The 26,900-nt window shown below is 42.8% G+C and overlaps 2 protein-coding genes across 2 annotated transcripts in view; one reads left to right on the top strand and one right to left on the bottom strand.

Moving 5' to 3' along the window:
- Positions 1–131: 131 nt before the first annotated feature.
- Positions 132–11,327, top strand: LOC120046153 (cone cGMP-specific 3',5'-cyclic phosphodiesterase subunit alpha'-like). Its single transcript, XM_038991154.1, has 22 exons — positions 132–622; positions 1,712–1,864; positions 2,224–2,313; positions 4,136–4,276; positions 4,421–4,495; positions 4,608–4,675; positions 4,794–4,860; positions 5,179–5,226; positions 5,410–5,559; positions 5,771–5,914; positions 6,011–6,076; positions 6,282–6,428; positions 6,949–7,056; positions 7,366–7,475; positions 7,883–7,970; positions 8,109–8,209; positions 8,320–8,427; positions 8,616–8,679; positions 8,835–8,909; positions 9,031–9,114; positions 9,464–9,608; positions 10,182–11,327. Exons 1-22 carry the CDS (start codon positions 161–163, stop codon positions 10,229–10,231), a joined length of 2,544 nt encoding a protein of 847 aa, XP_038847082.1. The 5' UTR covers positions 132–160; the 3' UTR covers positions 10,232–11,327.
- A 2,361-nt stretch (positions 11,328–13,688) lies between these two features.
- The window catches only part of LOC120046152 (glutamic acid-rich protein-like), a 23,058-nt gene continuing 9,846 nt past the window's right edge, over positions 13,689–26,900 (bottom strand). The window contains exons 2-6 of the mRNA XM_038991153.1: positions 19,243–19,356; positions 18,029–18,141; positions 17,597–17,655; positions 14,242–14,329; positions 13,689–14,122 (exon numbers count right to left, since the gene is read on the bottom strand). Coding sequence (XP_038847081.1) covers positions 13,780–14,122; positions 14,242–14,329; positions 17,597–17,655; positions 18,029–18,141; positions 19,243–19,284 — 645 coding nt within the window. The 5' untranslated portion in view covers positions 19,285–19,356 and the 3' untranslated portion in view covers positions 13,689–13,779. The remainder of the gene's footprint in view (positions 14,123–14,241; positions 14,330–17,596; positions 17,656–18,028; positions 18,142–19,242; positions 19,357–26,900) is intronic.

Genomic DNA, 26,900 nt, shown 5'->3' with positions numbered 1-26,900 from the left:
TTGTAGCAGAGTAAAGGACGTTTTGGTGATTTGTCCAGCACCACAGCAGAGGATGCACGTCGGTGCAAACGGAGGCCACTAACTACCCACCGTTTACACCTTGCGACTTTACCGGGTGATGCGTCTGTGAGAGAAGGGAGGCAAACGAGAACAATTCAAAATGGGAGACAAGGATAGTGTGGAGAAGTACCTGGAGAACAATCCCCAGTTCGCCAAAGAGTATTTTGACAAAAAGTTGAGCCCGGAAGTGATCGCGACAACGTTCGCAGAAAATCTCAAAGATCAGTCTTCCTTCAAAGATGTCTCCCAAATTCAGGAGGCCAACATCATCTATGACCTGGTCAAAGAAATGCAATCGCAAATCGTTATGGAAAAGGTATTGCACAAGGTCCTGCAGAGAGTTTGCTCGATTTTGAATGCCGACCGGTGCAGTTACTTTGGTCTTCGAGCTAGAAATGGAATACCTGAGCTTACAACGACGCTCTTCAATGTCACCCCTACCTCCAAATACGAAGAAAACCTAGTCAACCCCGCTAATGAGATTGTGTTTCCAGTCGATATGGGTGTAGTTGGATACACAGCGCACTCCAAAAAGATGCAAAACATTCCGGATGTTACAAAGGTGAGTGCCATTGTCAGCAGGTGCCCAAGCGCCAAAGCGCATATAAAATGGGTACACGCGCCAAAGCGGGCGTAAAATGTGACCTAAAGCAATCCCAATGTATTCACACTTGTTCTGTATGCACACAGTTCTTGTCAGATAAATGGAGACGTTGGATACAAATTTTAAAAAGTCATTCGTTTCACACATAAGTTTGACATTTGAACTGATGCAGATTTGAGAAGATAATGAAAGAATGATTCATCCATGTCTGTTCTCTGTGTCATCTATTTTTGTTAATTCACTTTCATGGAATTTTTTTTAAGGTGTTGCCTATAGTCGTCTGGCATTGATTATCTGAGTCCAGAAGTCTGACCAATGCAAACTTTGATTAGTTCCTTTCACCAGGTATGCGGTGAAGATACATGTATCCTTGAAAAAGGGATGCATTTTAAATGTTAATGTGGCCCATGTGTCATGGTTGTTATCCCTCTATATAGTGCAGAAAATCCCTTTTACCTCCAGAAGCCATGAAACTGTCGTTATTCTGGTTAATTTGTCATGAATTAATTGCGTAGGCCTACATTAATTTATCTACATAGTATTTTATTCTTTAGTTCATTTCATATTTTATCATATTCAAAACAGAAATGTCCCGTTTTATGATTGCAAAACTGTTTATGTTAAACTGGGGATGACTGAAGATAAATGTTGTAATTGGTCAACATGTATTTCTGCATGAACACCCTACTGAATGTATAAATTAACTACAGAATTCAAGTAGGGGTTCAATCTGGGCTTTGTTAGCCAGAAGATGTCCATAATTTGGCTACTTTGATTAGCCCATGATATTTTCAGTGATTTGAAAACCATTCTTATTACTCTCGAGATAATGGTAATAGAATTGTGGCATTTCAATGACATCCATAATGTGCAGGTTACAGAAAGCATGGCAAGCAGAGGTAAGTTTTTGTCTAGTGACTGTGTGCTCAGTAGACCTTTACACACGGCATTCTCTTAACTCAGGGCTAAGGAGGCTGTTAGCCCTGGGCTTATTGCAGTGCGAACGCGACTAATGTCTTGATCCAATATACTTTATTTCACTTCCAGAATAACCGTTTCAGTGACTTTGTGGACAAGCAGACAGGATACAAAACCAAAAACATCCTCTCATTCCCCATGATGGCTGATAAGGAATGCCTTGGTGTTGCCATGGCACTAAACAAAATTGGGGCTGAAGAATTCTCAAAAGCCGATGAGGAAGTAAGTCCTGAGCTCTCAAAAGCAAATACCAGTCTTAGAAAGGTTTCTCAGTATTAGTCTTTATGAAAAAACCTTTCAAAAACCATATGATTAATACATAATAGCACAATTCACATGATACATGACATACATACACTGTATAGCCTACATTGCCCTAGTAATCAATATTACTTTAAAAGCCAAGCTAATAGTGCAATAAAACTACCAGGGGTACTCTAGATCAAGAGAGGTGGCAATACTGCATATTCATTGTTAGCACGGTGTGAGGGTTGTATGGTATCAGTAGTCTGGAGGACATTGCATCAGATGAATGCCTGTTTGCTGAACTGAGAATTGATTTAATCTGATTTGGTTCTCAGCTCTGGAACAAGTACTTGGTCTTTGCCCAAGTCATTGCCACACAGCATCACACTGCATACATGTTCAATGTGGAATCCAGGAAAGGTCAGGTAAGAACCCAGTGAACCCCACCATTCAACATGAGCTGTCATCAACTGTGTCAGTCATGCTGGCCCTTGAATACAAAGACAAAGTTCACCAAGGCAATTTGCTATTAGTGTTTGAAGAATACGAAGAGTGGTGTAATGTATCAGTCATACAGTGCATTCGGAAAGTATTAAGAACCCTTCCCCTTTTCCCTACAGCCTTATTCTAAAATCGTTTTTTTTTTAAAGATCCTCATCAATCTACACACATTACCCCATAATGACGAAAACAGGTTTTTAGAAATGTTTGCAAATGTATTAAAAATAAAAAACAGAAATATCTTATTCACACAAGAATTCAGACCCTTTGCTATGAGACTCAAAATTGAGCTCAAGTGCATCCTGTTTCCATTGATCATCCTTGTGCTGTTTCTACAACTTGATTGGAGTCCACTTGTGGTTAATTCAATTGATTGGACATGATTTGGAAAGGCACACACCTGTCTATATAAGATCCCACAGTTGACAGTGCATGTCAGAGCAAAAACCAAGCCATGAGCTTTGAGACAGGATTGTGTCGAGGGACAGATCTGGAAAAGGGTACCAATTTTTTTTTTTTTACAGCGTTGAAGGTCCCCAAAAACACAGTAGCCTCCATCATTCTTAAATGAAAGAAGTTTGGAAGCCCTTCCTATAGCTGGCCGCCCGGCCAAACTGAGCAATCAGGAGAGAAGGGCCTTGGTCAGGGAGGTGACCAAGAACCCAATGGGTTTTTCCAGAAGGACAACCATCTCTGCAGCACTAAACCAATCAGGCCTTTATGGTAGAGTGGCCAGACGGAAGCCACTCCTCAGCAAAAGGCACATACAGCCCACTTGGAGTTTGCCAAAAGGACACCTAAAGGACTCTCAGAAAATGAGAAACAAGATTATCTGGTCTGATGAAACCAAGATTGAGCTCTTTGGCCTGAATGCCAAGCATCACGTCTGGAGGAAACCTGGCACCATCCCTACGGGGAAGCATGGTGGCGGCAGCATCATGCTGTGGGGATGTTTTTCAGTGGCAGGGACTGGGAGACTAGTCAGGATCAAGAGAAAGACGAACAGAGAAAAGTACAGAGAGATCCTTGATGAAAACCTGTTCCAGAGTGCTCAGGACCTCAGACTGGGGCGAAGGTTCACCTTCCAACAGGACATCGATCCTAAGCACACAACCAAGACAACGCAGGAGTGGCTTCAGGACAAGTCTCTGAATGTCCTTGAGTGGTCCAGCCAGAGCCCCGATTTGAACCCGATCGAACATCTCTGAAGATACCTGAAAATAGCTGTGCAGCAACCTGACAGAGCTTGAGAGGTTCTGCAGAGAAGAATGGGAGAAACTCCCCAAATACAGGTGTGCCAAGCTTGTAGCGTCATACCCAAGAGACTCGAGGCAGTAATCGCTGCCAAAGGTGCTTCAACAAAGTACTGAGTAAAGGGTCTGAATACTTATGCAAATGTGATATTTCAGGTTTTTTTTTTTATATAAATTTGCAAAAACATTTCTAAAAAAACTGTTTTTTCTTTGTCATTATGGGGTATTGTGTGTAGATTGATGAGGAAAAAACGAAACAATTTCATCAATTTTAGAATAAGGCTGTAACGTAACAAAATGTGGAAAAAGTCAAGGGGTCTGAATACTTTCAGAATGCACTGTGTATCAATGATCATCATACTATATCATCATATCAGTTAAAGTTTCCTGTAAAGCCGTGTTTCACCATGCAATCCATGACTCAATAATTATAACAGTTTCCCCATTAAAAAAAGCAACAACAACATCTATTATTCTCCCCTTGTTTCACTAGGTCCTTCTGTGGTCTGCCAGCAAAGTATTTGAAGAGTTGACAGACATTGAGAGACAGTTCCACAAAGCTCTGTACACTGTGAGAATCTACCTCAATTGTGAAAGATACTCTGTGGGCCTCTTGGACATGACCAAAGAGAAGGTTTGTTACTAGTGTATGATATGCTAAGGCATATTGCTGTTTTATCACTGTCTTGATGTGGGCGCCATTTTGGATCTGCTCCCTCTGTGGTTTCTAAATGGGAACACTGAAGTCCTGATTAATGTCTTCCCTCTCTTCTTGCAGGAGTTCTACGATGAGTGGCCAGTGAAGCTGGGAGACGTACCGCCATACAGCGGACCAAAGACCCCCGACGGAAGGGTAAGCATCCATTTACCTTTGATATGATTCTCGCTAAGCACTCTGCTCTTGTCTCTACTGCCTTGTCTATTACACAATCACAGCCAGTGAATGTTGTCCTGTGCATCTGCAGGAAGTCATCTTCTACAAGATCATCGACTATCTCTTAGAAGGACCCAAAGAGGAAATCAAAGTCATACCGTAAGTACCAGTAGCTTCTTGTCATAAATCACTCATTATTATGCTTTCTGAAGAAACCAAAAAGTCTGAAAGTCCCAAAACACATCACTCACTTTCTTACTCACTCTGTTTCATTTAGGGGTCCTCCTATTGACCACTGGGCCCTGGTGAGTGGGCTCCCCACTTACGTGTCAGAGAACGGTTTTGTAAGTTGATGTGAAAGAGTGCATGTAGTCCATACATTAACCACAGACCATATACTATCCACAAGCATGTAGGGCCTACTGTACATTGGAGACTTTTGAGAGTGATTTGACTGTTATTTATTTATTGATCCATGTATGTTTATTTAATTTGATCCCTCAGGTCCTCGGATTGTTTAGGATTGGGATGGGGGTGGGGGTGTAACTTAATTTTGTATGTATGTATTCATGTTTTCTGGCAATATTATTACTACATTTAAAAAAAACATTTGATTGCGAAAAAGGAGTGATTTGACTAAAATATGTCTTCTTCTTCTGTAGATTTGTAACATGATGAACGTTGCCGCTGATGAGTACTTCACGTTCCAGGTGAGGACTATGGTATTGAGTATAGGATGACCTTGGTGTTACAATATATCAAGTCAACAGCAACATGTGCTATTTGAAGACGGCCACCAGCCCTCCGACTGGTGTTGTATCCCTAAAATGCAATATTCTAGGGATCATTCTCAAAGCGTTTACTAATCGACTTCATGCCGTTTTGTCTTTCAGAAAGAGGCTGTGGATGAGTCAGGTTTCGTCATCAAGAACGTCTTGTCCCTTCCCATTGTCAACAAAAAGGAAGAAATCGTGGGTATTGCCACTTTCTTCAACAGGAAAGATGGTAAACCATTCGATGAGCACGACGAACAGATCACTGAGGTAAGTGCACAGACATCCACTCTCTCTCTCGCTCTCTCTCACACTCTCTCTCTCACTTTCTCTCTCTTTCTCTCTCTTTTTCTCTCTCTTTTGCGTGCTCTCTCTCTCTCTCTCCTTTTCTCTCTATCAGTCATATCAACCACTTCTCTCATCATTCCTATAATGGGCTGTGAACGTATGAGGTGGTAAAGACCTGTCTGCATTGTTCCAGGCCCTCACTCAGTTCCTGGGATGGTCGGTGTTGAACTGCGACACGTACGACAGACTGAACCGAATGGAGTGGAGAAAGGACATCGCCCAGGAGATGCTCATGTGCCAGACTAGATGCACCAACACAGAAATGCAGAGTATCCTGGTGAGACCTGAGATATGTTAGATCTTAGACCGTATAGACAGTGGAGATTCACAGAGGGAACTAGCCTCACGGGACATACATTTTCTCTTTCCACAGAACACAAAGGAAAAGTTTGATGCGGATCCAGAGGACTGTGACCAGAAAGAGATGTACAAACTCTTGGTAGGATCATGTTTCAGGCTGTCAGTGAAAGTGGGTAGAGACACAATGATAATGTGGCAGAGTGGTGTGAGTGATCCACTTGGACAAGGGCACGATACCAAACACAGAACATGAAGTTATGAACAGGTTAATAATACCTTCAACTGCCTGTGAAAGTGCACTCAGCAGTTAATACATATTTGGTTATTCATTTGCCCTTGTGTAGAGATCAAATTGTCCTGTGGCCATAGACGTCGACCTGCTACTGTTCTCCTTCAGTGACTTTCCTGTGACTGAGCACGGCCTCATCATGTGCGGAATTCGCTGCTTCTTTGAGTTGAACGTGGTGGAGAAGTTCAAAGTGCCAGCAGAGGTCAGTCCTGAAGCCCCTGGCTAGTAAAACAATCATGTTTATTTGAATGTAGTTATTTAGTTGTAACCTCAGCATTATACAGTAAATGTCCCCAGAATGCATTGCAATGTATAAACTGTACATGACTCAATACATTCATTTTGTCAAACTACTAGGCTATGTCTTACTGGTTTGCTCATACAAATCAAATCAGATGTTATTTGTCACATGCACCGAATACAACAGGTGTAGACTTTACCGTGATATGCTTACTTACGAGCCCTTTCCCAACAATGCAGAGTTAAAAAGTAAGGAAATTAGCAAATAGAATAGAAAATATAAATAGAAAATAGCAACAATAAAATACCAATAACGAGGCTATATACAAGGGGCACCGGTCCCGGAGTCAACGTGCAGGGGTACGAGGTAGTTGAGGTAACATGTACTGTACATGTACTGTAGCTCGTGGTAAAAGTGACAAACAGATCATTGGTAAAATATCCCTCATGTCATAGTGTTTCCTTTTCCCATGTACAACCAGACCCTCACGCGATGGATGTACACTGTCCGGAAAGGTTACCGTGACATCACTTACCACAACTGGAGACACGGCTTCAACGTGGGCCAGACCATGTTCTGTCTTCTACAGGTGAGTCCCTTTACTCCTACAGCACCAGTACTATCACCTGAAACCCACATCGATTTACAGAATGACGGTGGATAACCTCACCAAAAGAAGAGTAGTTAAAAGTTCATGTTTGTTTAGAGACATTGATGCTGCCAACCAATGGCTGCCCACTAATGTAGGTCAGGGAGGTGGGCCAACTGTTTGATAATGGATCGATCACCCCACCCCTCCCATTTTGTTTGATAATGGGTCGTTTCTTTGTGTGATGTTGTTTGTGAAGTAGAAAAACAATAAGAGAAAATATAATGGATCAGCCCTTTTGCTTCACAGACTGGCAGGCTGAGGAAATATTACTCTGACCTGGATGCCTTTGCCATGGTGGCCGCTGCATTCTGCCACGATATTGACCACAGGGGGACCAACAACTTATACCAGACAAAGTAAGAACCCCCTCCGTTTACCTATGAGCATTAAAAGCGCAGATTGACGTTTATTGTCATGAGTCTTGTCTTGGAGGCAGAACTGAGCGATTTCCCCTTAGATAGACCAGCTGCAAAGTCAAAACTGGTTATATTGTAAAAGGGTTAGGCATTAGGGTTAGCAGTGTGGTTAAGGTTAGGGTTAAGGTTAGGGTTCGGTTTAAAATCAGATTTGATGACTTTGTGGCTGTGCCAGATAGCGACCACTCTGCAGAGCTGCTGTCAGAACAAAATGCATGACGGAGAAAAAAAACGCCAACCAGCACTCGAAGCACTCTTAAAATCATCACAGTTTAGTTATCTGTTATTGGTTTGGAATGTGCCGTTTGGGGTCTAACGATTGGGTGTTACCCCTCTCTGACCTGCAGGAGTGGATCGCCTTTAGCCAAACTGCACGGATCCTCCATCATGGAGAGGCACCATTTGGAGTATAGCAAGACGCTCATGGCTGAGGAGGTTAGAGACCCCTGACTCCAGTGCTGTGTCCCAAATGGCACCCTATTCCCTATAGAGTGCACTTTTTTTGGGCCAGTGTTTGTACACAAGGCAATCGCGGGAGTTGAACTCTTACATTTTTCTCTACTCCTCCTTCAGAGCCTGAACATCTTTGTGAATCTCCAGAAGCGTCAGTTTGAGACTGTACAGCACTTGTTTGACGTCTGCATCATTGCCACTGATCTGGCCTTGTACTTCAAGTGGGTTTTTACAATTGTTATTATCTCCGATATAGCTGCTTCTTAATATACTGAATCAGTATCACCTATCATGTGCAAACTGCTAATTTGACTGTTGGTCTGGCCCCCAGAAAAAGAACAATGTTCCAGAACATTGTGAACGCCACTGAGCCAATGGAAACCGAGAAGGATAAAATCGATCATATTTCCAACAACCCAATCAGGAAGGAAATTATCATGTGAGTAGGAATGTTCTTCTGTCCGCCATCTCGGGGGTTTGCTACACAATTGCAAACTTGAGGCGGTTGGCCACTTTTCTTAAAGTGCACATTGCCACAGTTTATGGTTGCTTTTATAACATTAATGAAGATTCTTGTATGATTCTGGAATAATTCCTCTAACAGTACTGTCCCTTCTTGTGTGTCAGGGCCATGATGATGACAGGTTGTGACTTGTCTGCCATCACCAAACCATGGGAAGTCCAGAGCAAGGTGGGTGCTGTATCTGTCCACCATGTCATGAAACAAAACAACACAGGAGAACAAAATCCCTTTTTCCATTTCCTCCAAACAATATAGACCACAGGAGGCTCCAAGGTGCAGATTAGTACTGATACATTCTTTGCTGCCTATTCTATACCTCATAGGTGGCTCTTATGGTCGCAGCTGAGTTCTGGGAGCAAGGTGACTTGGAAAGGACCGTTCTCGATCAGCAACCCATTGTGAGTTTGTGAGGAAAGAAAACCGCAGTTTCTTCACAATAGATGTTTATAAAGTAATCACTAACTTATGTTAGTTCTCTGTTTGTTTTGATCTTACCCCATCTCGTTCATTTCTCCTCAGCCCATGATGGACAGAAACTGTGCAGCGGAGTTACCCAAGATGCAGTGCGGTTTCATTCAGTTTGTGTGTGCGTTCGTATACAAGGTAACTGCCTGGCTGGTTGAAATTCAACCAGGCCCTATTTTTTTGTCTTAATTCATTGGGATCGATTAGAAAGAAATCAGCTTGTGGTATTTGTCATTTTATTTTTGGAAACGGAATCATCCTTATAAAAGTAGATGAGATCAGTTTCTCTGTGAACTATCAATATCAACTTCGGTGACGGAGCCATCCAGTTTAGACCACCTGAGAGCCTAGTAGGCTTATCTATCTCCAAGTGTGCACCAGATAAACTCCCCAGCAGGAATGTTTGCACCCTAAAGGAATATGTCAGGCTGAGTGACAGTCCCGGGTATGTGAATGCTTGCATTAAATGGGGCCTACTTGTGTGCAGGAATTCTCAAGGTTCCACGTAGAGATCACCCCCATGTTTGATGGGCTGAACATCAACCTAAAGAACTGGAAAGAGCTGGCCGACATCCACGCTGCCAAGATGGCGGCCATTGAGGAAGAGAAAAAGAAGCTTGAGGCACCACCAGGTGACATTTGAAATACATTCAAGTCTCAAAGAAATCAGGGTTGGAGTCAATTTGGAATTTATTTCAATTCAAACCATGAATTGAAGTTCTATTTTTAATTGAATTTAAGAAGTTTTAAAAATCTAATGTTTACATAATATTGGTCACCATATGTCAAAATAAACATTTATTATAAGATAAGTTAGTACTTTAATAATCCCCCAAACGGTGATTAATAAAGTGATATACCAAGAGTGTACAAAACATTAAGATTTGTACAATCTCCAGAGAAATATCCATACCAGTAAGTACCATTATTTTAGACACAGTGCCTGAGGCTTGTCAATGCATACACTAGCCAAGGCTCCAGTGGACATTCAGGCCACAAAGTTACCTAACCTTGGTGTTAAGGTTACCTAAGTTAAGTTATAGACAAACTGAGACAGTCTTCTTACTGTTTATATTGCTGCTTCCTGTCTTGCTATTAAATCAAATCAATCAAACTTTTGATTTGATTTGTGTTGCTATGCATGTCATTGCTGTGTTGCTACTTGCTGCCTCACTGTCCTGCTGTCTGGTTTTCTGTTTAAACAGCAGATGAGGTTCCAGAGGGGGGAAAGTCCAAGACCTGCACCATTGCCTAACCCCCTGGAGTGTGCCTCTGCCCTTGCTGTGTGGTGGAGGATCCCTAGGCGCAGCAGGCAATCAGTGTGAAGTTGTGTCCCTGTGTGGACTGATCGCTTCACCTCATTCTCAGGACTTGATAAGCCAACCCTGATGGATCAACACACTCAACACAGATGTACCAGCAGTTGGAGCATTACCATATCTGGACAGCACAGTTAAAGTAGAGCATATCTTTCACAGATAACTAACTATAGGTACTACTTAATCGACAACTAACATCATCTATGTAATGAAACAAACATTACATCTTAACATCTACCAAATGGCATATACCGTATTTAAATACTATTTATTGAGACGCATTCTGCTTGGGGAAATAATTAGCTGTACATTTTTATCCATACTCTGATGGTCCATAAAGATATGAGGGTGAGAGGAGAGTTCAGTGGACAAACTTTTATAACTGAGCTGTTTTATGAGAACAGGAATACTGCTAAATATCTGATATACTCATCTCAGGATTTTTTACGAACAAATATGAGTACAAATGATAACACAAACTCTGTAGAAAGAGAGAGACAGACACTGTTCCTTTAGAATGATGTGCTGTAAGAGCACAAGCTTCTTCCCATAACTCAAGCTTAAAAGGTCAACTTGCTACTGTGTTTTAGCAAGTGACAATTTACTTTACCGAAGGTTAATACAGTAGCAATGCTGAAAACGTGTACACTCTTCTGAGCCTTGTGAGGGTATATTTATGTTAATATGCTAAATATATATTTTTGGATGTTTGTCAGATTTTCTACTTGATGTATTTTAAGAGTCTTTAGATCGTATGAACTGATGATCTGGTTAGAAGTCGCGTTTGAGCATCAGGTATCCATTGCAAACTGTGTACAATTTTAAACTGCACAACATTTTCCCAATAACTTGAACATGTAATATACATATTACTTGCTATTTATACATATGTGTATCATAAATTGAAATGCAGTAATCTTTCAAAAATGTAGATGATCCTATTATGTATGTGCATTCTCCAAAGAAATGTAGTTCATCACATAGGAAATGTATGTAAAATATGTACAAATTAAATCTACAATTTGCTTGTTACTAGGAGGCAAGCCTCGGAAATGTTCTATCAGGTTTGTGTGTCTTCAAGTACCTGACCATAAGATGATTTGATGGGATTGAGTTTGCTTGCCAGACAGCTTTTGAGATCTGCACAGCTTTAAACTTTAAATACCCTACTTACTGTAGATAAAGCAGGCTACTGAAGTCTTATCATATCTACTGTTTGTGAGGGCCATCATGTTTGTTTGATGGAGTACCAGCCTCCAATGTGGTCTCAGGCAGGCCAAAGTCCTTCTTTTCTTTGTTTGACCTTTTGGGGACCGGTGTAAAATGTACTTATGCAACAGTGAGAAAGTTAATTGATGAACCCGATTGAATTGCAATGGGGTTCCCATAAAAAGAACTCCTTACAAATCCTGCCGAGACATCTCCTTTCGACCTACTGTAACAGGTGACTGAGACGTCTGTGGAGGAATCCCAAAGTGGCCGTAAGCAGGAAACACAACACAGGCAAAGTTTGATTCTTTGCTTATGCAACGTGCCCTCTCAAGCAAGAGCACTAATCCAATAAGAGTGGCTTTGACAGCCAACCTGCATCTTAAATGGCTTCTCTGAATCTTTGTTCCTAAAGCTGCTAGGCAGGGCAGACCACTCGGATCAAGGCTTTACACTATGACAGCCATATGGGAAAGTGAGTTCATCTCGTCTGCGCATACATTTAAAGGACCCCAAAATGTATATCTACTAATTAAATTGAGTTATCATTGAGAGAGATTAGAATTTGATGTCTGATGAAACAAATTCTCCTGTATGTACGTGTCATAAGATGTAACGTGTTAACAAAATAAAGGCATACATCAAAGTCTGTGGGATTCTCGTCACATTCTTTACACCTGCCCACTGAATTCATTTTTACACTTGAACAATTATGCCCACTACCCTTGACACAGAGGAGATGGTGGGAGGAGCTATAAGAGGACAGGCTCATTGTAATGGCTGGAATGGAATCAATGGGATGGTACCAAACACATCAAGCACATGGAAACTGTTCCATTAACTCCATTCCAGCCATTACCCGTCTTCCTACAGCTCCCCACACCAGCCTCCTCTGCCTTGAACTGGACTAGCACATTGACATGCTGAATGAACTTGAAGAACCTTGGGGTAGACAGCCCTCCTCATGACGCCTGTATCGTGCTTGGGGATTACCCTATAAAGCTGGATTAGCCCTGGAAAAAGAAGATCAGCCGACTGGCGTGCTGCCGAGACCAATACACTTTGAGTGAGCACCTTGAGTGATGTCTGCGTGAGGTGTTTACATCCTGTGTCCTCCTATAAACCTGCTAAAAAGCACATTTTTGCAGTATACTGCATTTACTATATTTTAGGCATGACATTTGTTCATTCAGAAAGCAAAAGATTATGAAATCAATGCAATCTTATGTCTGTGTCTGTGACCTGTAGCAACTACAGGCCTACAATACTGTGCAAAAGGAGATCCACACTCTTTAATGGGGTAGTAGGGTATATTAATGGGGTATTAGGGTATATTAATGGGGCAGTAGGGTATATATTATCATGGTTGGTTACCATGGACGGGTATCATGGATGGATATCATGGTCGGTTATCGTGGACGGGTATCATGGATGGATATCATGGTCGGTTATCATGGTCGGTTATCATGGTTTTATATTATGGACAGTTATCATGGTCGGATATCATGGACGGTTATAATTTGTTAACTCAGTGTACTTAAGTACTCCTTCAGATAGAAGAGTAGTTACTGGTGATTAAAGCCAATGTGTCTAATCCCTGGGCAAGTGACACACTAATGAAAACAGCACACCAAGCAACGTTGGGCATAATGCACTGCTTCCTAATCCTAGTGCTACAGCATCTGAGGAACTCAGTGACATTGGTTCATATGGTCTGGGCATCTATAACCCTATACAGAACATTGGTGAACTATAACCCTACAGGAACAATATTGATGTGTTAATACATGTACTTTCCAATGCCTGGGCTTGTATTTTGTGTCTGTCTCTACTACCATGGTTGAATGCAGTGGAGGCTGGTGAAGGGAGGATGGCTCATAATAATGGCTGGAACGGTATGAATGGAATGACATCAAACACAGAGAAACCATGGAAACCATGTGTTTGATACCATTCCACCCATTATGCTCCAGTCATTACCACGAGCCTGTCCTCCCCTATTAAGGTGCCACCAACCTCCTGTGCTTGAATGTTTCCAGTCCTTTTCTTTTCAGATTGTTCTTTCTTGGGAGTTCTTAGTGGATTGTGCTTTTTCTAAATACACTTCGATACTGGGTTCTTACATGGCACTTCATGCATATTGTAGTCTTTATTTCAGTTATAATGAAATGTCAGGAGGCTGAATTAGAAGCTCAGGTTTAAAAAATAACCTGCATTTTATTCAGCTTCAGACAAACTGAAATATTAAATGAAGATAACAACGTCTAATAGAAAATCAATCAAATCTATGTTGACTCTTGCATGTTGACTCTTGCATGACTCTTGCATGTTGACTCTTGCATGTTGACTCTTGCATGTTGACTCTTGCATGTTGACTCTTGCATGTTGACTCTTGCATGTTGACTCTTGCATGTTGACTCTTGCATGTTGACTCTTGCATGTTGACTCTTGCATGTTGACTCTTGCATGTTGACTCTTGCATGTTGACTCTTGCATGTTGACTCTTGCATGTTGACACTTGCATGTTGACACTTGCATGTTGACTCTTGCTGGCAGAAATCCAAGGGTGGGGTGGTGAAAGAAACGTGTCCTCAAAGTACTCGTCTAACTCCTCCTCCCTGGAAGACAGAAAATAGTCAAATCAAAGTTTAATTGGTTGGTACAAGTGTCTGTAAACGTGTCTAGAGGCCTAGCAGGGCTTTGTAAGTGTGATATAACGTTGGACTGCTAAGTTCACCTGGACTCCTCCTCCACGGTGGGGGCTGGGCCTTTCCAGTGGTCTGCCTTCGACAGGCCCTTTGGCTCCTCACTGTGTTCTCCCTCTCCTACATGGCAGGAAGGAGACAATACAAAACAGAAAAACTTTATTCATAAAGAGCTTTTCATGCATTACATTCAATAATATTCATAATGCTTTCAAAAACAAACCCATAAGGGGCTTTAACTAAGGAATTGTTGCAGCACATGCAACATAGTTACAGCACTAAAGGATTAAGGAGGGTCAGAAGAGTCAAGTCCGACTTAAACCTATAAGAGTACGGACAGGCTGCGTTGCCAAATTCTCTGGATGCCTCTTCCCGATAGCTAAACAACCGAAGCTTCTGCGCATGTGCGGGATTCGTTCAGCTGCCCAGAGAACAGGCTACTCTGGTGAATTTCAATGATGAATGGAGAATGGTGCTTGTTTAATAAAGTTAGATCAAAGCTGAATCAATGTCTGCAAGATCACAGTATTTATACATGACAGAACTGAATATAATAGCATAGCACAACATTACTAGACCTGGGCTCAAAATAATCAAATACTTGTGGATTTGATTATCTGTTATTGAAATACTTGTTTTCTGTGTATTTGAGTATTTTCAAATAATGTGGCCCGAATCAACTTCTTCATTTGGAAGTATTTTCAAATAATTATTTCAAATACTATTTCAAATACCTGGGTTAAATGCATGGGAGTGCAATTGAGTGGGTGTATTGAAGTATTTTCAAATACCTGCCAATACTTTCCAGGTGAATTCCTAAATACATTACAATACTCAACTACTTGTCTTTTAAAATATCTGAATACTTACTTCAAAGTCTATGTGAAAGTAATTGAGATATTTTAAATAGAATTTGAACCCAGGTCTGAATGTTACTGTGAGACAAAACACCACCTCATGAAAGGATGATTGTGCAAACAGAGTGCACCACTAGGCAAAATATGTGCTTTAATTGAAACAAAACACAGGTAGGCCTAGGCTACACTTTGTTAACACCATCTGCTCTCAAATTCGCTCACTCTACATACAGCTGAAGTCGGAAGTTTACATACAACTTAGCCAAATACATTTAAACTCAGTTTTTCACAATTCCTGACATTTAATCCTCATACAAATTCCCTGTCTTAGGTCAGTTAGGATCACCACTTTATTTTAAGAATGTGACATGTCAGAATAATAGCAGAGAGAATGATTTATTTCAGCTTTTATTTCTTTCGTCACATTCCCAGTGGGTCAGAAGTTTGCACACACTCAATTAGTATTTGGTAGCATTGCCTTTAAATTGTTTAACTTGGGTCAAACATTTTGGGTAGCCTTCCACAAGCCTCCCACAATAAGTTGGGTGAATTGTGGCCCATTCCTCCTGACAGAACTGGTGTAACTGGGTCAGGTTTGTAGGCTTCCTTGCTCGCACACGCCTTTTCAGTTCTGCCCACAAATTTTCTATAGGATTGAGGTCAGGGCTTTGTGATGGCCACTCCAATACCTTGACTTTGTTGTCCTTAAGCCATTTTGCCACACCTTTGGAAGTATGCGTGGGGTCATTGTCCATTTGGAAGACCCATTTGCGACCAAGCTTTAACTTACTGATGTCTTGAGATGTTGCTTCAATATATCCACATATTTTTCCTTCCTCATAATGCCATCTATTTTGTGAAGTGCACCAGTCTCTCCTGTAGCAAAGCATCCCCACAACATGATGCTGCCACCCCCGTGCTTCACGGTTGGGATGGTGTTCTTCGGCTTGCAAGCGTCCCCCTTTTTCCTCCAAACATGACAATGGTCATTATGGCCAAACAGAAATGTCCTCAGAACAGAGGACATTTCTCCAAAAAGTACGATCTTTGCCCCATGTGCAGTTGCAAACGGTTTTGGATCAGTGGCTTCTTCCTTGCTGAGCGGCCTTTCAGGTTATGTCAATATAGGACTCGTTTTACTGTGGATATAGATATGTTTGTACCTGTTTCCTCCAGCATCTTCACATGGTCCTTTGCTGTTGTTCTGGGATTGATTTGGACTTTTCGCACCAAGTACGTTCATCTTTAGGAAACAGAATGCGTCTCCTTCCTGAGCGGTATGATGGCTGCGTGGTCCAGTGGTGTTTATACTTGCGTACTATTGTTTGTACAGATGGACGTGGTACCTTCAGGCGTTTGGAAATTGCTCCCAAGGATGAACCAGACTTGTTGAGGTCTACAATTTTTTTTCTGAGGTCTTGGCTGATTTATTTTGAATTTCCCATGATGTCAAGCAAAGGCACTGAGTTTGAAGGTAGGCCTTGAAATACATCCACAGGTACACCTCCAATTGACTCAAATGATGTCAATTAGCCTATCAGAAGCTTCTAAAGCCATGACACCATTTTGTGGAATTTTCCAAGCTATTTAAAGGCACAGTCAACTTCGTGTATGTAAACTTCTGACCCACTGGAAATGTGATACAGTGAATTATAAGTGAAATTCCTTGTGTCATGCACCAAGTAGATGTCCTAACCGACTTTCCAAAACTATAGTTTGTTAACAAGAAATGTGTGGAGTGGTTGAAAAACGAGTTTTAATGACTCCAACCTAAGTGCATGTAAACTTCTGACTTCAACTGTAATGCAAAACAACAACGTAGCATACACAACTCAATAAGATCTAAATGCATATTCCCATGAAACTGATTGAGGTCAAATGGTTGGCATGCAGATGCTGCATGGATGTTTCCCCGGTAAAACTTGAAGAATTCTCATTCACGATTGACAGTGAGTAAAGTGAGAATGTGTGTATAAAGCCGAGCTAAAGAAACATGCGAGGAACATGATTCGCTTCTTTAGCTCTGGGAAGAGGCATCCAGGGCATGGCGCCGGGAAGATGTTTTGAGGTGGGGGTGCTGAATTTTTTTAATTGTGATTTATTTGGGGGTGCTGCAGAACCCTCAGCACCCCTACTTCAGGCGGCTAAGGTCCAGGGGACGGGACGGGTCGGTTACCTTCAGTCCTGCAGCTTCAGCCATAAGAGTATGGCCATTGGTCTGCACCTTGGCCTTGGAATTTGGCCTTCGTGTGCAGCGGTTGCTTTTATTTACGTTACATCGAAAACCCAGGGTAAGCAGGCCCATACTTCAAGTGCAGCTGAATCCGCAATGGAAGTATGACTGTTGTCTGACTGAGGCCTTATGACCAAACTAGCCCATGTGTTTTTAAAAGTAAAAAAAAAAAAAGTATTTTAAAAGCAGCTGTTATGAATGAGGACATTAGGGCACGTCCGTTCTGCTTGCCCTGAGGGTGTAAGGTAATAAACCGCTTGACTTTGTAGGGAGGTGGAGAGTGAGAATAAACACTACCTTTGTCTGACTGCTGGGAGTCGTCCTCAGAGTTACTGGGGAGGAGCGTTAGGAGGGGCCTGCTGGGGGGAGAGAGAGGGGGAACACAGGAAGGGATCAGTCAGTTCAACTCAGACAGCCAACTATGTGCAGCTGACATTGAGCAACAACTAAAAGCAACCCAAGTGTTGTGATTTTTTTTTCTCCTCCATGTGAAACGGCTGCTTTCAGTCAGATATTATGTAATATCTCAACACTATAGTAGGTGTTTATAAGATGTTTATGAATGGGTTTGAGTTGAGTTTGCAAATGCTCATGTTTCTAAATGTTGTATTATACCATTAAGACATTAGTACAAACACCTTCAGCGCTTTTCATTTCATCACCATGGCCTGTTATTTGCGTCTACCTACAGCCATAGTTGTACAAAGATATGAAATGGTGGAGTCTTGCCTTTGTGTCTCTTCTGATGTTTGTCTCTGCTTTCTTGGATCTTTTTGCCTGTGGCTCAACTTGATTTTCCTCAGACGACTTGTCTTTTTCTCTTGGCGATCACCTCCTTTCTCCTGAAAAAAACGAGTCCTTTGTTTAAGTTCAGCCAATCTTCAAACATTAATTGTGACATTTTGACACCGCTAAAAGGGGCCAGAGACCCCATTAGTGGTCAATGGATGAAGATAAACTGACAGGGAACAATTAGCAAGTCAACTTCCTGGGATGATAGTTTAAAGGAGCACTCGAGGCAGAGTCCTAGAAAATACCACTTCTGTTAGTATAGCAAACAATTGGAATAGGGCTTATAACTAAAAGGTTGCTGGATCAAATCCCTGAGCTGACAAAATAAAAATCTGTTGTTCTGAGCAAGGCAGTTAACCCAAAGACGTGGATGTTGATTACGGCAGCCCCCCGCACCTCTCTGAATCAGAGAGGTTGGGTTAAATGCCGAAGACACATTTCAGTTGTAACTGACTAGGTATCCCCCTTTATCATCTGGGAAATTATCATTTTGGCAGACTGCTTGATATCAATACATAAACTTTAAAGTCCTACTCCAGTCTCCTTTTCATTTAATTTAACACCTGATTTACTTAACAAAAGGCACATCTTAATAGTTGGTCCAGGTCAGTCATGACATAGCACAAAGGGTGGACCTTTCCTATTTTGTTCTCAACTTGATTGCTGACATGCAAAACATTTTGGGACTATGTCAACATAGTGGACTAATGAAACAATTACAAAATTATTGTAAAAATATTGTTTTTGGGTGGAGTTTTCTTTTAAGTGTGTGTACATTACTGTACTTATATGTGGGATATTGTTTTTCAACAGGATAAGCTTAAAAAAAGTTAATCTTGCATGTTCTGAGTTTCCTCAGGGATCACAATACGAGAGGGAGTCATTCTTTAGGCTTTATTAATGCGATTTGCCCCACCATGATACCGGCGTGAGGCTTGAAGGCCCAGCCCTAGCTTAGACGGCCAGTGGCAGGTAGCCTAGCGGTTAAGAGCGCTGGGCCAGTTTCCGAAAGGTTGCTGGTTCGAACCCCTGAGCTAACTAGGTGAAAATCTGTCAATGTGCCCTTGAGCAAGGCACCCCAATTGCTCCTGTAAGTCAGACTGGATAAGCACATGGCTAAATGACTAACATGTAAACAACAGAGCTCTTACTGAGTTTGACCAGTATGTTTCTCTTCTCTCCCTGCTCCACATGGGCAAAGTTCACCTCCCAGCTCTTCAGGTCCTTCTCCTTCTCACAGAGCTTGTTCCCACACAGAAAGTGGCCTTCAAAACAGTGTCAATACAATAGAGACATTATTCAACTGCATTGCCATACAATACAGAGTAGAGAAATTTAGAGCGTCAGATTAAGGTATTACTGTATAGTGTAAAAACACTGTACTTGCATGACTCTACCTCCAAACCTGCATCTTGGCAGGTTTGGTTAAAGAGAACAGGCTGGAGGGAAATAATTTTCAAGTATATGAAGTTTTATCCTTATTTTGAGGACACCATGCAGATACATAGGATAGTCTGCAATGCAAGAAATGTCAATGTAAAGCTCAACAAGGGTGTGTTCTCCTGTTCATGGGTAATGTAGGTGGCAGGAACCAGGGCTGGCCAGTGGCTATGCCTTCACGCTGAACGTATGCAGCAGGTTAGGAGAACATACGCAGCAGGTTAGGAGAACTTACGCAGGAGGTTAGGAGAACATACACAGCAGGTTAGGAGAACTAATGCAGCAGGTTAGGAGAACTAACGCAGCAGGTTAGGAGAACTAACGCAGCAGGTTAGGAGAACTTACGCAGCAGGTTAGGAGAACTTACGCAGCAGGTTAGGAGAACTTACGCAGCGGGTTAGGAGAACTTACGCAGCGGGTTAGGAGAACTTACGCAGCGGGTTAGGAGAACTTACGCAGCGGGTTAGAACTAACGCAGCAGGTTAGGAGAATTAACGTACCAGGTTAGAAGAATTTACGCAGCAGGTTAGGATAACTTACGCACCAGGTTAGGAGAATTAACGTACCAGGTTAGGAGAATTGCTAGGAAAAGTAACTTCCGGTCGTAGTTGTACTCCATCTAGTCACAACCTTGGGCCTCACCTGACCCCAGGCTACTGGAGGTGGCTACATTCCATGAGCTGCCTTCTTCACATGCAGGCTAATTAACACATTATCTGCCCGAAGAGAGACCATTCTCTATGATGCTGACAGCTGTGATTATACTTACCAATGGAAAAGCATAAGCAACAAGAGTTAGAGGTCCCTTCTAGAGAGACAATATGACCTCAGGCCGCTGGAGATGGCTAAATGCCATGAGCTGCACATGCAGGCTAATTAACACCTTATCTGCCAGACAAGAGTTAATTCTCTCTGATGTTGGTGGATCATTCAAAGAATAGCGTCCCTTTGATATTTGAAGTAGGAATTGTGCATCAATACTGAATTTTAACAGTTTGTTATATTAAATGAAGTGACTATTAAAATAAATCACATGGAACATTTAATACATCATAATTGTTATATGAATAAAGTCTCGCTAAAGTGGCCAAAATCTATATGGGACACCATACAGGAAGGTATGATGACTGACATGCTTGGCAAGGTAGCCCCAGCACCACCAGACAAAATGCTGATAGGTACAGTATCTCTGTACCTGCACATTGATATGTCAGCAGAACACCTCTTCTACAATATTATGTGTTTTTCTGACATTTAGGAAGATTAGAATCCACTTAACCCCCACATTTCACCATTATTGATTTTTTCTCTCTCACCCATCTACACACAACGTCCAATAATGATGAAGTGACAAAACATGTTTGTAGATATTTTGGAAAATCATTTGAAAATGAAATACAGATGTCACGTTCCTGACCTGTTTTCTGTTAGTTTTTGTATGTGTTAGTTGGTCAGGACGTGAGTTTGGGTGGGCAGTCTATGTTTTCTGTTTCTATGTTGGTTAATGGGTACCTAATATGGTTCTCAATTAGAGGCAGGTGGTTTTCATCTCCTCTGATTGAGAATCATATTAAGGTAGGTGGTGTCACATTGTTTGTTTGTGGGTGGTTGTCTCCTGTGTCTGTGTCTATGTAAGTTGCGCCACACGGGACTGTTTTCGGTTTGTTTGTTCGTTTGTTCGGTTTATGTAGTCTGTTCCTGTTTCATGCGTTCTTCGTGTCATGTAAGTTCTTATGTTCAGGTGCGTCTACGTTGTTTGTTGTTTTGTAGTTTGTTAAAGTGTTTTCGTGTTTTTTCGTCTTGAATTTAATAAATCATGTCATCTCAAGAAGCTGCATTTTGGTTCAATCCTTGCTCCTCCTCTTCGGATGAAGAGGAGGAGGAACGCCGTTACAGAACCACTCACCGATCCAGAACCAAGCAGCGTGAGTTCGAGCAGTGGACATGGGAGGACGTGTTAAATGGAAAAGGTTGCTACACATGGGAGGAGATCCGAGCTGGAAGAGATCGCCTTCCATGGGAACAGCTGGAGGCGATTAGGAGAGCGGAGGCAACGGGAGAGAGAGACCGGATTTATGAAGGTACGCGGCTAGCACGGAAGCCCGTGAAGAAACCCCAAAAATTTCTTGGGGGGGGGCTAAGAGGTAGTGGGCCAAGGGCAGGTAGGAGACCTGCGCCCACTTCCCAGGCTAACCGTGGAGAGCGGGAGTACGGGCAGACGCCGTGTTACGCAGTAGAGCGCACGGTGTCTCCTGTACGTGTGCATAGCCCGGTGCGGGTTATTCCACCTCCCCGCACTGGTAGGGCTAGATTGGGCATTGAGCCAGGTGCCATGATGCCGGCTCAACGCGTCTGGTCTCCAGTGCGTCTCCTCGGGCCGGCTTACATGGCACCAGCCTTACGCATGGTGTCCCCGGTTCGCCTACATAGCCCGGTGCGGGTTATTCCACCTCCCCGCACTGGTCGGGCGACGGGGAGCATTCAACCAGGTAAGGTTGGGCAGGCTCAATGCTCAAGGGAGCCAGTACGCTTGCACGGTCCGGTATTTCCGGCGCTACCTCCCCGCCCCAGCCCAGTACCACCAGTGCCTACACCACGCACCAGGCTTCCAGTGCGTTTTCAGAGCCCTGTTCCTCCTCCACGCACTCTTCCTATGGTGCGTGTCTCCAGCCCAGTGCCTCCAGTTCCGGCACCACGCACTAAGCCACCTGTGCGTCTCCAGAGCCCTGTACACACTGTTCCTTCTCCCCGTACTCGTCCTGATGTGCGTGCCCTCAGCCCGGTGCCACCAGTGCCGGTACCACGCACCAGGCAAATAGTACGCTTTGAGAGTCCAGTGTGCCCTGTTCCTGCTCCCCGCACTAGCATGAAGGTGCGTGTCCTTAGCCCGGTGCCTCCAGTTCCGGCACCACGCACCAGGCCTACAGTGCGCCTCATCCGGCCAGAGCCATCCGTCTCCCTAGCGTCATCTGAGCCATCCGTCTCCCCAGCGCCATCTGAGCCATCCGTCTCCCCAGCGCTATCTGAGCCATCCGTCTGCCCAGTGCCGTCTGAGCCATCCGTCTGCCCAGTGCCGTCTGAGCCATCCGTCTGTCCCGAGCCATTAGAGCCGCCCGTCTGTCCCGAGCCGTCAGAGCCGTTAGTCAGTCAGGAGCCGCTAGAGCCATTTGTCAGTCAGGATCTGCCAGAGCCGCCAACCAGACAGGATCTGCCAGAGCCGCCAACCAGACAGGATCTGCCAGAGCCGCCAACCAGACAGGATCTGCCAGAGCCGCCAACCAGACAGGATCTGCCAGAGCCGCCAACCAGACAGGATCTGCCAGAGCCGCCAACCAGACAGGATCTGCCAGAGCCGCCAACCAGACATGAGCGTCCAGAGCCGTCAGCCAGCCATGAGCGTCCAGAGCCGTCAGCCAGCCATGAGCGTCCAGAGCCGTCAGCCAGCCATGAGCGTCCAGAGCCGTCAGCCAGCCATGAGCGTCCAGAGCCGTCAGCCAGCCATGAGCGTCCAGAGCCATCAGCTAGTCATGAGCGTCCAGAGCTGCCATGTATCCAGAACTGCCACTCAGTCCAGAGCTGTCTCTCTGTCCGGAGCTGCCCTTCAGTCCGGAGTTGCCCCTCTATCCTGAGCTACCTCTCTATCCTGAGCTACCTCTCTATCTTGAGCTACCTCTCTATCCTGACCTACCTCTCTGTCCTGAGCTACCTTGTCCCGGAGCTGTCCCTTATTTTTGTGTTGCCTCTTATATTAGGTGGGTGGAATAGGAGGGTGGTCATTCTGAGGGGGAGAAGTAAGCTGGGATTGACTATGGTGGGGTGGGGACCTCGCCCAGAGCCTGAGCCACCACCGTGGTCAGATGCCCACCCTGACCCTCCCCTAGACTTTGTGCTGGTGCGCCCGGAGTTCGCACCTTAAGGGGGGGGTTATGTCACGTTCCTGACCTGTTTTCTGTTAGTTTTTGTATGTGTTAGTTGGTCAGGACGTGAGTTTGGGTGGGCAGTCTATGTTTTCTGTTTCTATGTTGGTTAATGGGTACCTAATATGGTTCTCAATTAGAGGCAGGTGGTTTTCATCTCCTCTGATTGAGAATCATATTAAGGTAGGTGGTGTCACATTGTTTGTTTGTGGGTGGTTGTCTCCTGTGTCTGTGTCTGTAAGTTGCGCCACACGGGACTGTTTTCGGTTTGTTTGTTCGTTTGTTCGGTTTATGTAGTCTGTTCCTGTTTCATGCGTTCTTCGTGTCATGTAAGTTCTTATGTTCAGGTGCGTCTACGTTGTTTGTTGTTTTGTAGTTTGTTAAAGTGTTTTCGTGTTTTTTCGTCTTGAATTTAATAAATCATGTCATCTCAAGAAGCTGCATTTTGGTTCAATCCTTGCTCCTCCTCTTCGGATGAAGAGGAGGAGGAACGCCGTTACAACAGAAATAACTAATTTACATATTTATTCACACCCCTGAGTTATTGGCAGCGATTACAGCTGCGAGTCTTTCTGGGTAATTCTCTAAGAACTTTACACACTTGAATTGTACAATATTTGTACAGTATTCTTTTTTTAATTCTTCAAGCTGAGCCATTTTCAGATTTTCAAGCTGATTTAAGTCAAGACTGTAACTAGGCCACTCAAGAACATTCAACGTCGTCTTGGTAAGCAACTCCAGTGTACACTGAGTGTACAAAATATGAGGAACACCTGCTCATTCCATGACATATACTGACCAGGTAAAATCTTTGATCCCTTATTGATGTCACCTGTTAAATCCACTTCAATCAGTGTCGATGAAGGGGAGGAGACAGGTTAAAGAAGGATTTTCAAGCCTTGAGACAATTGAGACATGGATTGTGTATGTGTGCCATTCAGAGAGTGAATGGGCAAGACAAAAGATTTAAGTGCCTTTGAACAGGGTATGGTACTAGGTGATAGCCACACCGGTTTGAGAGCAAAAGCGGGTGTAACTCAATATTAGGAAAGGTGTTCCAATTGTTTTGTACATTCAGTGTATATTTGACCTTGTGTTTTAGGTCATTGTCCTGCTGAAAGGTGAATTTGTCTCCAGTGTCTGTTAGAAAGCACACTAAACCAGGTTTTTCACTAGGATTTTGCCTGTGCTTAGCTCTATTCTATTTTTATCCCAAAAAACTCCCTAGTCCTTGCCGATGACAAGCATACCCATAACATGATGCATCATGTTTGAAAATATGAAGAGTGGTACTCAGTGATGTTTTTGTAGGATTTGCCCCTAACATAACACTTTGTATTTAGGACATAAAATTAATTTCTTGCCACAATTTTTTCAGTTTTAATTTAGTGTTTTATCGCAAACAGGATGCATTTTTGGGAATATTTGTATTCTGTACAGGCTTCCTTTTTTTCACTCTTGTCATTTAAGTTAGTATTGTGAAGTAACTACAATTTTGTTTATCCATCCTCAGTTTTCTATCACAGCCATTAAACTCTGTAACTGTTTTAAAGTCACCATTGGGTTCATGGTGAAATCCCTGAGCGGTTTCCTTCCTCTACGGCAACTAAGAAGGATACCTGTATCTTTGTAGTGACTGGGTGTATTGATACACCATCCAAAGTGTAATTAATAACTTCACCATGCTCAAAGGGATATTCAATGTCTGCTTTTTTTTTAACCCTTCTACCAATAGGTGCTTTTTTTTGCAAGGTATTGGAAAACCTCTGTGGTCTTTATGGTTGAATCTTTACAGAGATGAGGTAGTCATTCAAAATCTCAATTTAATCTATTTTAAATTCACACTTTAACACAACAAAATGTGGAAAAAGTCAAGGGTGTGAATACTCTCCTGAAGGCACTGAGTGTACAAAACATTAGGAACACCTGCTCTTTCCATGACATAGACTGACCAGGTGAATCCAGGCGAAAGCTACAATCCCTTATTGATGTCACTTGTTAAATTCATTTCAATCACTGTAGATGAAGGGGAGGAGACTGGTTAAAGAAGGATTTTTGAGACAATTGAGACATGGATTTTGTATGTGTGCCATTCAGAGGATGAATGGGCAAGACAAAACATTTACATGCCTTTAAAACGGAGTATGGTAGTAGATGCCAGGAGCATCGGCGTGTGTGTCAAGAACTGCAACGCTGCTGGGTTTTTCACGCTCAACTGTTTCCTGTGTGTATCAAGAATGGTCCACCACCCAAAGGACATCCAGCCAACTTGACACAACAGCAGGAAGCATTGGAGTCAACATAGGCTCTGAGGAAAAAGGGGGAGGGCAAAGCTTGCATTCAATTTCCCCTCCCCGTTGCACACAACATGTGTCACGTTCGTCGTCCTCCTCTTCTGAGGAGGAGTAGTAAGAAGGATCGGAGGACCAATGCGCAGCGTGATATGAATACATCGTTACATTTATTAACGAAGAACACTGAATAAACTTACAAAAAAATAAACGGACAAACGAACGAAAACGCAACAGTCCCGTATGGTGACATACACAAAGACACAGAAACAGGAACAATCACCCACAACCCACAATACAAAACAGGCTACCTAAATATGGTTCCCAATCAGAGACAACGACTAACACCTGCCTCTGATTGAGAACCATATCAGTCCAAACACATAGAAACAGACAAACTAGACATACAACATATAATGCCCACTCAGATCACACCCTGACCAAACAAAACATAGAAACATACAACGCAAACTATGGTGAGGGCGTGACAACATGCTTCCATTCCCCCTGTCTCAAAGGGAGTTATGGCTCTGTTACAGTCAACCCTGTTACTTTAATTGCTACTTTTCCCTGTTACTTTAATTGCCATTTTTCTTAATTTGACCTCTTGAGTTGGGAAAATATGTTTTTTTTTAATGAAGTGAAACATGTTCTTTATGGCAAAATATTATAATTAGGTGAAATAAAAATACTTTTTAAAAGAACTACACTACCCAAAAGGCCCTCTTTTCATGGAACAACCCTGGTAGCTGTTATTATAAAGCCTATTACACAATCAAAAGTCAGTTACTCTATAGGGAGAGGCCCATTCTTAAGAGAGACAGTTCTGAATGGAATCTCCATTTCATTTCAATTTGGACAAACTGTAGCTGCCTTCTTTTCAGTTTGACTTTCCAAAACATGTTGTAAAGCTTCACCAAACAGCTGTTCCAAAACATGTTGTGAAGCTTCACCAAACAGCTGTTCCAAAACATGTTGTAAAGCTTCACCAAACAACTGTTCCAAAACATGTTGTAAAGCTTCACCAAACAGCTGTTCCAAAACATGTTGTGAAGCTTAACCAAACAACTGTTCCAAAACATGTTGTGAAGCTTAACCAAACAACTGTTCCAAAACATGTTGTAAAGCTTCACCAAACAACTGTTCCAAAACATGTTGTGA

The sequence above is a fragment of the Salvelinus namaycush genome, chromosome 4 (genome assembly GCF_016432855.1).
Source record: "Salvelinus namaycush isolate Seneca chromosome 4, SaNama_1.0, whole genome shotgun sequence".
In the NCBI taxonomy this organism is placed as follows: Eukaryota; Metazoa; Chordata; class Actinopteri; order Salmoniformes; family Salmonidae; genus Salvelinus; species Salvelinus namaycush.
This window is presented reverse-complemented; position numbering and strand designations above follow the sequence as displayed.

What these genes read in the sequence shown, in the direction of transcription:
- LOC120046153 (XM_038991154.1), top strand. Translation starts at nt 161, where the DNA reads ATGGGAGACAAGGATAGTGTGGAGAAGTACCTGGAGAACAATCCCCAG. An exon ending in GAGGAAATCAAAGTCATACC is followed by an intron (nt 4,676 to 4,793) that starts GTAAGTACCAGT and finishes TGTTTCATTTAG; the next exon opens with GGGTCCTCCTATTGACCACT. An exon ending in CATGGGAAGTCCAGAGCAAG is followed by an intron (nt 8,680 to 8,834) that starts GTGGGTGCTGTA and finishes TATACCTCATAG; the next exon opens with GTGGCTCTTATGGTCGCAGC.